Source organism: Lutjanus erythropterus, chromosome 5, assembly GCF_056507025.1.
Source record: "Lutjanus erythropterus isolate fLutEry1 chromosome 5, fLutEry1.hap2, whole genome shotgun sequence".
NCBI lineage: Eukaryota > Metazoa > Chordata > Actinopteri > Lutjaniformes > Lutjanidae > Lutjanus > Lutjanus erythropterus.
The window spans coordinates 7,183,838-7,195,880 of NC_139321.1; the positions used below are offsets into that span (position 1 = coordinate 7,183,838).

A 12,043-nucleotide genomic window follows, 5' to 3' on the forward strand; every position below is an offset into this window, starting at 1 on the left:
CTTACACACACACACACACATTTCACCTCTCTCTCCTCTCTCCCAGGGGTCGGGGGCAAGCGAGGAATACTAATCAGAGTGATTATACGCACCCCGTTATTAAACATCACCCCTGCCCTGTGTGTGAGGGCAGCGGCGGTGCGCTTGTTTTATGACACGTGGCAAAGCGTGCAGGCGTGTAAATGTCAGGTGTGCTGAGTGTCTGATCAAAGGCCACGCGACCGGGGAGCAGAGCAGAGCCAACAGTAGCTCTGCCCTCTGAATACGCCGCCTTCATTAACCAAACACTTAGCTCCTGCTCAGCTGTCTGTGTCATACATACATATATCTGTGTGGCTATCTCAGCGAATGACACACTTGCCAACCTTGAGACCTCACAGACAGGGAGGATTTCGAAAGCAAAGCAGGGGGTTTCACATTTCCATGGACTTTATTTCCTGCATTCTGCTAACATGAAAAAATGAAAATAATAAGTACACATTTTTTGGTAAATAGATGCTTGCAGACGACTTACAGCTGACATTTATTAGCTGGAAAACACAATGGGACTACAGCATTTAGTCTTACACTTTTAAATTGGATTCCAGTAACAGAGAAAAATGAATATTTTACCATTTTTTTCTATGGGTATGTTAGTTAATTAGGCCGCTCTTAGAAACAATATGCTCCTTCCCTTTAAAACTTATCATTTGAAATTGGAATTCTTCTTTCCAAGACGTCTGAAATTTTCCTTTCTTTCTCTTAGCGCTCTCAGTTTCTCTCTCCATCTCTCACTCACAGGCATATCTAGAAGGGAACCCAAGACTTGTGAAAAATCTTGTGAGAGCGATGATTTTAACCAAAACCACGATCTTTCCCTGATCCTAACCAAGCGTTTTCTGTTCCTAACCAGATCTTAACCACAGCGTTGTCACATTATAAAACATAATTACTGGAAGGAATGAAGAAACATGGAGTACAAATCTCGTGAGAGTTGCACAGATCAAGGGTTCCCCTCCAGACGAGAGCTTCGCTCACTGAGGAGACACAGGAGGACGAGGCGCGGTTACATTAAAGGAGCAATACGCGGAAATTCTGCATCCAAAAGTGAGCACTGCAGTCCAGATAGTGAGTCTCCTCCCTCGACTCGAGGAAGCTCAGACAGGCTGCAGGAACACTGCAGGAGCACAAAACAAGTGCAATATTGCTGTTTATAACTGTCAGTTGTCTGTCAAAGTAAAGCCTGTTATTCTACTGTCTGCCAGACTCTATTAACATATTGCTCAATTTAACTGTTACAAACATTCACTCCGTCTTAAAGATTATTAATGAACAGACAATCACTCATTCGGTGACATTTGGTATTAATTTTAACTCTAGAACGTGAAACAGGAAAACAAAAATGTCAAAGGAGGCTTTAGTGTTGTTGTCAGAGTAGCGAGTATTTCAACTTAACATGTTTCTTTGACCCCTGACAACATATCATGGTAATTTTATTATTACTGTACATATATTACAGATTTCTCCCTTAAGGAGAAGTGGATGGAGTCATGAAGCGGGCGTGAGGAGCTCTCTTTTGTGTCACAAAACGACATTTGATGTAGCTGCATTGTATCCCAGGTGGAACCGGTAGACTTTTAGAGTCGTAAGGCTGTACGGTGCCAGAAATTCATCGTAAATCAGGAGAATTGTGACTCCGGGAGGAAACCGGGAGAGGGCAATGAAAAACAGGAGTCTCAAGAGGGTTGGCAAGTATGGCGCCTGGCCGCTGAGCGCATGACCACACAGGGTCATCTCAGCTCCCGCTCGGATATTTGTAATGCGTTTTGTAAGCTTTCAATGTTTTCTCTTAAAGCATATTCTTCATGTTTTATCGGACAAAGTACACGGAATAACAACAATAAACCGCATTTTCAATAACTGTTATTCAATGTGGCTTTTGACCTTATCTGTTGGTATTATGGACTCGGAGATTACTGGATATGATTGAAGAAAAGAACAGCATTGGGGAAAATACATGTTTATACAAGCTAAATCTCCTCTCCTTAACAGATATGCAGCTTGTCAGACATGCTGTAATTCTGTAAAGCGGCATAATCCACTTTAGACTAGGCTGACTTTTTTCCCTGAAGCCTAGCCTTTGCTCTTTGCCTGACTCCCTGTTCTGCTGATCCTCCCCAACAAGCTGGAATGATATTTAGCCCCCCGATACGCCTGCAGAGATCAGCGTTCACCAAGCAGCAATCTGTGGCCGTAATCATGGCCTAAGATGCCTCCTTTTCACAGCCGCTGATATTATGTGCGCTCCATGTGCATGTGTGGACGTGTGTGTGTTTGTGTGTGCGTGGATTAACCAGATGGTGGAACGTGAATCCATGTGATAGGATTATACTTTGGGGTGTTCCTCAGTGCCATCTGTTCAACTCTATGCGCTGCTCATCTATTACCGCCTGAAATGGGCCCCCAAAGTTGTGCATCCTGCGCACAAACTCAACACACACTAGAGACAAAAAAAAGAAACCACTGTCTTTTTATTAGCGTCTTTTTCTTTATACCATCATGCACTTTTACCCCCTCCTCTCATCATCACCACGCCCACATCTCTCCGTCTCCCCCCCTCCGTCTTCTTCTTTTGCTCTTCCTTCCAACCCCAGTCATCGGGAGAATAGAAAATCAGAGAAGAGGAAATTCCCAAACAAATCTCCCTGACACATGGAACATCTGTTAGCGCACTGTGTGTGCTCTTCTTTCTGACGTCTCCAATATGTCTCGTCTTTGTGAACTTTTCTAATCATCTGTGAGACCAGTCGCAGGGACAAGTGGTCCACCTTACCTCTGGGGAGCAGTCATTAGAAAGACTTAACCACAACATTCAATCTTAATGCAATCTACTGTAGGCCATCATGTAAATCCCTTCTTAGTTTTTTGTCATTATCATCCCTGAGGTTGACTTTCCTCTAAGAAAAAAAAATATGTTTCTCTTATTCAATGTCTGGGAAATCGAAATGAGAAAATAACTGGATTAGGGACTTGGGAATCAGTGCGGGCTCCTAAATCATGTGCACATGTCATTATGAAGTATTAAAGGTTTGACTGTGTGCATGCGGGGGTGTGTATGTGAGTGCAGGGGCTTTTTTGTCTGCGTGTGTGTGTGTGTGTGTATGGGTGTGTTTGAAAACCTGAGGGATGGGGAGTGATGGAGGGCTGGAGGATAAAAGCAGGTCTCCGAGGAAATAAAGCCAGTGTTGGCTTTAAGCAGAACAGACCTCATAAGACACATAGTGCTTATGCGAGGCAGAGTAGAAGGCCCAGAGGCAGAGACCTGAGGGGAGCAAGCCACCAGGGAGAGACAAGAGACTCACTAGCTACCACTCTCTCCTCTCTTAGCTCGACTTAGAAACCCTACAAGAGAGGAAAGTGAGAATCTGGGAGGAAGCAGGAGAGAGATAAGAAAGGAGGCAAGAGAGCAGGTTTGAGAGGGGATAGAGCGGAGACAGAGGAGGGGTTGAGTGCCGAGCCAGACGGGGGGGAGGGAGGGGGTGAGGGAGAGGGAGAGGGAGGGAGAGGAGGGGAGTTGAACAGACAGAAAGAAAGAAAGTGAGGAAGACAAAGGAAGATCGGTGGGAGAGTCTGGGTGTTTCGTTTCTGAGTTTTAATACCGTGTTCCAGGTAGGACGGCGTTCCTTCCGAGGGGTCCAGTCTCCGGGCCCGGCGCCCGTGTTTGGAGTTGTTGTGCACAAACATGTTGTCGGACACGGCCAGGACGTGACCCTCCACGCTCACCGTGGTTGACACAACCACCTGAAAAAGCATGGAAATACAATAAATAAGCCTCGCTTTCACATAGACCCCTGCAAATTATATATGTAGTCTGTAGTGTGTGGGTGTTGTGCAAGACTTTGAAGAAGGCATTATAAACCCAGACTTTTATTTTGAAGGTAACACATTAACATATCCAGTGATATATTTCATATTTTTCTTAGGCCTTCTAAAGAGTTTCTAATATAGTTTTCATGGAGTAAATCTCTTCTAATGTAGCATTAGTACACAGGAATTGAACACTTGTGAGAAATTAACTCTATTTACTTTACACGTTTTGCTTTATATGTGCCGCTGAATTATTTAAACCTGCAAACAGTTGTCAATTTACACATCCAAGAGACACAGACCAACAAAAGGCATTTATTTAGAGTTGTGTTTCTTGTCGTCTGGTGAATGCATGTCCAATATTCATTATTTTTGCTCTGTTTTTGGTTTCCACCGACTCCTACATGCTCAACTATGTTCACCAGCTGGTCACTAACTCCGGCTCTCTATAGTTTGGTGCAGGGCAGGTAATGTGCAGGGGGTTTTTAGAGCTATGTTGCTCAAGACAGTTGCCTTCTGCAGTCATAAACAATTATCAGAGTTGTGAAAATGAACCAAAACATTAAAGTTGAGTGCTGGAAAGTCAAAACAATGAGCTGAAAGATGCTAAAATGCTGCATAAAGCTGAAGTGAGTTGCAGAGCTGGGTGATAATGTAGTTACTGGGCCTATTGTGATTATAAATACATCATTTATAGCTGCTTTAAATAAGAGTAAGATGAATAAATAGACAACTGTGAATTCTGAAGTGTCGGTGTAATTGAGACACGCTTATAACAGGGCTGCTGTGTAGCTTGTTACTGTTACGTGTCTTGTTGAGACCATGCTGACGTGTACGAGGCATTTTGATGAAGGAAGAAGTTAAATGCGCTTCAGCTGACTCACATGGAACTGCAGGCCAGACTCTGATGAAGAAGCATCTAGCATCAAAATGTTAGTCACTGAATAACGTTTGTTGCCTTCAGTCCGTGTGCTCCAGTATACTTTGGACTAATTTCCCAAGTCTCCCCTGTTGCAGTTTTGTAACTCTGCTCATGTTGTTACAGAAGCACAGAGAGTTTTTGTGCAACAGGGGCTTGTGAATGCTTTTGTAGGTATGTATGGTTCCATGCAGGGATTTTTTTGTTCTAAACACTGACAGAAAGAATGTTTATTTTAGTATTTTATGTGACTTATTTGTATTTTTGTAATATTGGTGAACATTATGCTCTCTTTTATCTGCGGACAGCATAAAGAGCATTTGGGCAAGAGATCTTTTGTGAATTCTTTATTTCTCTAAAACTGCAGGTAAGTATGGATTCATGCATATATATTTCTGTTATAAAATATGGAGAATTTTATTTGTCTTATTATAATAAGTTCTTTTTCCTCTCTGGGTTTATTCCTGGTACAGAGGGCATTCATTTGAGAGAGACACTGTAAGTGTTTTGTTTCTCTTCAGCTGCAGGATGCTCCTGCCATGTCTGTCACTTTGCAAAAAAAAAATCTGAAAGACAGCTCCAGGAAGTGTGTCCTTGTCCACCACACAGCACATTCTGTATGGATCCAGACAGCTGCTTCTCACCTGAAAACGCCTCATGTCTCGAGGGTTCCCTGCATTCTTCAGGCAGTTCTGGTTACACTTCAGGAAGAACTTGAGAAAGAACCTGCACACACACAGAGTGGAGACAGAGAGGGAAACAAATGAGGTGGTGAACGTACAGCTGTCTGCTGTTGAAAGTACAGCATGAGCTACTTCAACGAAACACAGAATACAAATAAAACAAATAAAACAGCAGTGGCAGACAAGGCCCGTACACTATCCCACCCTCATCCATCAGTTGTTTATGACAAAGGCAGTTTTCTATGTAAAAACAGCTCGGGGATATTGAGTAAGATGCTACCTTGTATATCCATCTCCGAGCTGCTGTCACAGCGTGCCATAAACTCACCGGGGCAGACCCCCCCAACACCCCCCCGCCCCCAGCTGCAGAGCCGTGTGACGGAGGTTGTGCTGTAGCTACTATGCAGCACAGTGTTGCCATTCCTGCCTCTCTCAATCTCAGTGTGAGAGACCACATCAACAGCACCTGCCATGCATTATTAATAGGCTGAGATGGCAAGTATGGCTACCCACATCAATACTTAATGAGGGAGGGAGGGAGGAGGGAGGGTCGGAGGAGTAAAGGGGGGGAGCGTAGGGTGGTGGTGCGGGGGGGGGGGGGCACCGGAGGCCTGAAAAGCAGAAAGGGGACGGCTGACAATTTATTCCCTAGCCCCACCCCAAGGCTCAAGCCTGACAACTTCTTCTTCTTTAACCGGGAGTACACCACTGTACACCCCTTCCACTCGCCATTCTGCATTGTCTGTCGCTCCGAAAAGGGGAAAAAAAAAAAAAACCTATATCAAATGAACCGCGAAAATAAACAGCGCCGTGTACAAATAAACAGGAACCCTCAAAAGGGGGAAAATAAAACTACAACATCCCGCCCTCCTCCTCCTCCGCCTCCTCCTCCTCCTCCTCCTCCTCATCCTCCTCCCTTTGAGGTAGCTCAAAGAAGTGCTGACAGCTGAAACTGCTTACAATACAGATCTCCACCAGCCAGAGAGAGAATCACTCCTTTGCTCAGCTTTTCTTTCATATGTCTTATTTTCTACCCTCTGTTCATTTGTTATGGCTAGGATTCTGCACTGGGCAGCGCGTTTGGAGCCAACTGCCTTAGATATAATCATGCACGGGCAGACGCATCACACACACACACACACACACGCGTAGAGAGACATGTCAAGAGAAACACAGTAAGCTGTGCCTCGGACAATTGCTTCATCGAGAAAAAAAAGAAAAAAACAACAAAAAAACAAGAGAGCAAAGAAGATAAATGGACGGACCAGAGTTCTGTCTCATTTCAAGGGCCGGCCTACTGCTGTGCGCATTACAAGCATCTGATGTAACACAAGAACTGGTGAATTTATCCCTGACAACTTTTAAATGCATGACAGCTGGTTAGTGGTAGACGCTCTTCTTCAAGTATGAGGAAGAAAAAGCCTCTTGTGATCCGAACAACAAACTGTCTCTCTCCGCTGCTCTTATTTTTTCTTCTTGCTTTGTTTGTGTTCTGATTTACGATCACGCTGGCGCAAGAGGGTAAAGCTGAATGAGAGGAGGGAGGGTGGGGGGGGTGTGAAAGGAAAGAGAAGAAGACAGACAGAAGGACGTGGTGGAGAGAAGCAGAGACAGACCACCCTCCTGTATATTTTAGAGGCTGTAGGCCAATATCTCAATAATTCATGAAGCGGAGAGATGGATTTTTTTTTTTTTACAGTGGCTGTTGGACCCCAAAGGCTGAGGGTCTCCCAACTTTCTTATCTCCTCGAGGTCAGAGAGCAGCCTCGCAGACAGCTGTGGACTACATCCACTTGTCCAACATACTCCACCTTCTCCACTGCACCTCGTGTTTAATTCATCGACTCCGCTCTTCCCCCCCCATGTGTCCTTCTCCTCCTCCTCTGAGGTATTCATGATGGACGGATGATGGATAAGTGGATACGGGAAAAGTTGGGGTCACCAGAGTCAGAGGTGACCAAATCGGGGGGTTAAATATTAGAGTTTGGGTTGGAGAGAGGAAGGAGGTGGAGGAGGAAAAAGGGGGAGAAAAAGTGAGACGGCGCTGAGATATTGAGGTAGAAAAAGAGATGAAGACAGTAAGTCAGAGAGTCAGCATGCCTCATTCGCTTTGCCATATGTCAGCGTGTCCCCTCGATCTCCTGCGCGCGTGGATCACCTGATTCATTATTTACATGACTTAAGGTGTCTGGAGTCAGCCGCACGGAAACATTACAAAACTGTAGCATGTTGATTCCTCGGTGCTCCATCTCATCTCCCCGGGAGCCGGGGGGACTGGAATCACCGCTGCACACATTTACATGGATCAACAGAGAGTGGGTGTGCGGCGGCGAGGGGTGGTGGGGGAGGGATAAAGAGGAGTGCGTGTTGATATGCAATAGCAAAGAGATTACCATAAGGATTTCTGGATAATCTGATTGACAGCTGACCAGTAAATATGGGCAGATCGCTGACGATAGCCTATAATTCTCTCATTTGATCTGTTAAGCTCTCTATTATCATGTTTTCCTCGCTTTTTAATCAATAAAAAAGATAATTTATTGCTTCACAATTGTTGCTCTGCTTGACTTTATATCAGTGGTCTCCGGTCTCTTTTGTCGGACATACAAACCACACCGCTATCCAATCAGCTTAAGTACTCAGTGACACCCCTCATGTTCCAAATGTGTTAATTTCAATTAGTTCGTTGGTTTATAGGATCCCCATGAGCTAAAACCATGACGTCAGCTCTTCGTGGGTTCTGACACAGAAATCGCATTTATAACAACATTATGCAGGCCTACATACAGACAGCACGTTACTTACAAAGACCCCTAATCATTGGACACAACAAACAAAATTACTACTGTTTATTTATCGCTGATTTTATGAAGTACTCTTTAATTGTTTTAAAGATATTTTGAAGTGGATGTTAAGTAACATTAAGTTTTTTCATACAATTTAAAGTTTTCATTACCAATTACTTTTAGCTAACTCAAATATTTATTCATTGCTTTAAGCTAACTATTTAAACTGTTTGTCCTTTACTTTAAACTAACTATTTCGACTGTTTATCCATTTATTTAAGCCTTATTTCTGCTTCTCTCCTTACTTTGCTAACTAGTTGTTATGGAGTCTTATTGGCAACACAAGTGACTCTTTCTTATGCTTACAGGTTATCGTGTCGATAAATCTAGTAAAGATCTGTAATTCAACAATTTATAATCCTATTTGGTTGTTTATTTTCCTGCTACACGTGCATATGTGGATATACTGTTTTAATGGCACAGATATTCAGTTTAATCCAGCTTTTAAAGGAGAAAATGGTGAAATCAGAAAGGATTTTTGTTGCCAAAGTTGTATTTGATCAGTTCCTGTCAGAACTCAACACCCCTGTGATCATCACTGTTGCTGCCACTGAAGACAAAGAGGTCAGGTCAGTCAGAAATTTGGGGATTTTAACAACCGGTGACTATTTAAGGCTATTTCTGTTTTGGTTTTTTTTCAGACATAATAGCTTTACGTTTGAGGGTTTTTAAACAAGTGTACAGAATATTGATTAACAATTAAATTAATAATAAAATCTGAAAAAATAGTTAAGCTCCAGTCCTGCTTAAAACGTGTCAAATGTAATGTTGAAGAACTTATCTACTACTATTTAAAGTATATCCGATGTCAAACCATCCATCATCAGTTGCTCTATACTCTGTATTGTCTCCTGCATGAGTCCTTGCTTTGATTATTACCCTCTCTACCTTGTTTGTATTTGAGACTCTCGCTGATTTCAAGCTGTTTTACTGTGCAGACTCCACAGCTACAAATATTACCAGTGCAAATTGCTGCAGCGGCCGGATTAAATGAAATAAAACCATTTTGCTCTCACGTAATTACCCCCAAATTCAGGAATGGCTGTGGAAGTGAATTTGTGTAAATAACTGCTTGGCCTCTTGAAGCCTCGTGGCATAAATTTGTAACAGCGAAAACGAACGAATAAACACATGCAGCCGGTCGCCGTAGTAATTTAATGATCTCACACTTTCATCATATCGTAACGGGCATTATTTGTCACTTTGGAGCAATTAAACACAAAATCACCCTCTGCCCATAAAAAACAAAACAAGGAAAGCAATTATAACACAACTTTTAAGTAATCCCTGTAGCATCTAAATATTATTACTGTGGTGATAAAGATTGTCTAAGCGATTAGCTAACAGCAAGGAAGCCTCCGAGGGACAATTCTGTTATATTTTCTAATAATTTTCCTACATTAGCAACAAATGAGGTAAAGAGTTGTTTTCCTTGTCAAATTTAACATGGATAACTTCAGAACTGCGTGGTTTTATCTTCCTCAGTAGTTCTAGTTTATTCATCTTTTCAGCCTTTTGTTACACTCTTCATCTTTGTGCCTCATTTCTTTATTCTTCGCCCCTCCTCTCTCCGCTCCCTCTGTTTTGTTCTGATGCCGATGCGCTGTAAAAATGGCTGTGGGTGATGCCATAACTCAGCCCTCTCTCCTCTCCCTCTCCCTCCATCCATTCCTGCCATACAGATCATCTCCAGAAGAAAAGCACTGTGTCTGGCTCCTAATATGCTTCATGAGGTGTGTAATTCACTGTGCTCCGGAGGGGAGCCATTTGTCTCGGGGGTTAACTAAGTGACACAACAGCACTTCCCCATGCCTGTTACCACCGTGGGACATGTTGAACTAATCGAGGCAGGTAGAGGGATGGAGGCTCCTGCACCTCGGCAATTAAACATTAAGATTTGTTCAGGAAATCGATCCTAATGAAGTCAGAGGCGAGTTCAAATTAAGTGTAAATATTTGTAAGCAAATATAACGTTACAGCAGGAAAAAAAACAGGAGTGACAAATAGGGGACCAAAGTAAGAGTGAAGTCTCACCAAATATCTCCCTCGACTCCTGCTTTGTGTATTTTCTTTTCCTCTCCTTGTGTTTCATTTCTCGTATTCTTTCTTTTCTCTTTCGCGCTTTCCGCCATGCATCACTGACACTTCAACCAAGAGCCTGACTGGCTTGTTTTCATGGTGACCTGTCTCCCTGGCTGCAGTATATGTTTAAAGCACACACACACACACATACACACACTAATTTAGGGAGATTTATGAGGGGGGCCTTGCACCAGGAGCCATGCAGGCTGACCCCACGGGTGTAGGGGGGCACTGGGTGGGGGAGGGGGCCTGGCTCCACAGGGGGGGACATTAATAATCCAGAACCAGGTCTGTCTCTGGGCCTGGCCCTGGGCCTCGGACACCAGGCTGTAACAGGCTGCAGTGGCCCAGTTTACTGCGAGAGAAACATCCAGTTCTCCTAATATCAGATAGATAGATAACTCGACTATGAAGGACAAGACATAAAAGAAAACATGCAAAAACACACAGAAACATGAGGGTAGACACACAAAGACAGACCATCACGCACACACACACTTCGCTCCATTCCTTTGGAGTGCTCCTCCTCAAAGTAGCAGCGAGCACCTCTATATTGCCCTCATGTCTATCTTAAGTGTCATGATTTATTCAAATAGAACATCTCACTGCGCTGAAAAATTCATTTCCAGCTCGCTCCGTGCATCGTCCCATCCTCCTCCTCCTCCTCGTCCGTATCTGCTCGGTGTGTGTGTGTGCATGTCATGTCAGCTGAATTTGCCCCGTTGTTAAATATTTCTCAGAACAAATGGACCCTGGAGGAGGGAGACGGTGGGTCACAGGGAGGATCCGCGCTGTGCCTTCGCCGCTCGGGGAGAGGCCCCACTTGGGAGAGATCGCTCCTCGCTTCCCCCCGCAGCCGAAGCTCCGGTCCCAGCTTGGGGACAGAAGTCCCAGAGACACTTAACCAATTGTGTTTCATCCATTTCATCCGAAAAGGATCATTCAAAATTCAACTGAGGAATCGTGCAGGGAGCATTGAAAGACAGGCAATGAGATCTTTCCTGCGTGGGAGCGGCGTAGGAGAAAGTAGTTCTGGGCGCAACAACTTGTAGCCTGATAACATCGCTACCTGTGGCCTGGCTTTACACCACCAGGGGGGAAAATGCAACCAAATAAACATCTGTGCATGTGTGTGTGTGAATGTGTGTGTGTGTGTGTATCAAAGCCATGATGAATAAGAGGCTGTCTGGGTGATGGACAAGCTTGGCAGGCGGTGCTGATTGAAACACTTCCTCTGTTGGGGCCTGGCCCATTAATCTGATGGAGACAGAGACAAAGAGAGCGGAGGAGGGAGGGAAAAGCTTCAGGCCCCTCGGACCGCGGGAGTAATGAAGGGTCCTGGTCCCTCTCACCTCCGCGCTGTCCTGCCATGCTGGGACGCTCTGCTACCCTGTCCAGCCCAAACCCTGCCCTCGTGGGACTGACCAGTGAATAATGGCCCTGTCATCAGGCCGGGTAGACGCTGCCGCACAGCCGAAGGGTGTGTGTGACCGCTTGTGTGTGTGTGTGTGTGACCGCGTGCTTATGCCCGCCTCCCCGCGCAGTCATTTACCCTAACTGTTCTCCTCTCTACCTTTAGTTGAAGACTGATGTGTTCATATTGAATAGTGTTGATTTAAGCACATGTTAAACTTAATGCATAATGCATCGACTATATATAGCTTGAT

The 12,043-nt window shown here is 44.3% G+C and overlaps 1 protein-coding gene across 4 annotated transcripts in view; it reads right to left on the minus strand.

The window, feature by feature from the left end:
• LOC146326395 (transcription factor COE1-like) overlaps positions 1 to 12,043 on the minus strand; it is an 85,922-nt gene that overhangs the window by 35,686 nt on the left and 38,193 nt on the right. For all 4 annotated transcript variants that reach the window (XM_084718651.1, XM_084718650.1, XM_084718647.1 and 1 more), the window contains exons 7-8: positions 5,410 to 5,491; positions 3,639 to 3,780 (exon numbers count right to left, since the gene is read on the minus strand). In XM_084718651.1, the coding sequence (XP_084574777.1) occupies positions 3,639 to 3,780; positions 5,410 to 5,491 (224 nt within the window). The remainder of the gene's footprint in view (positions 1 to 3,638; positions 3,781 to 5,409; positions 5,492 to 12,043) is intronic.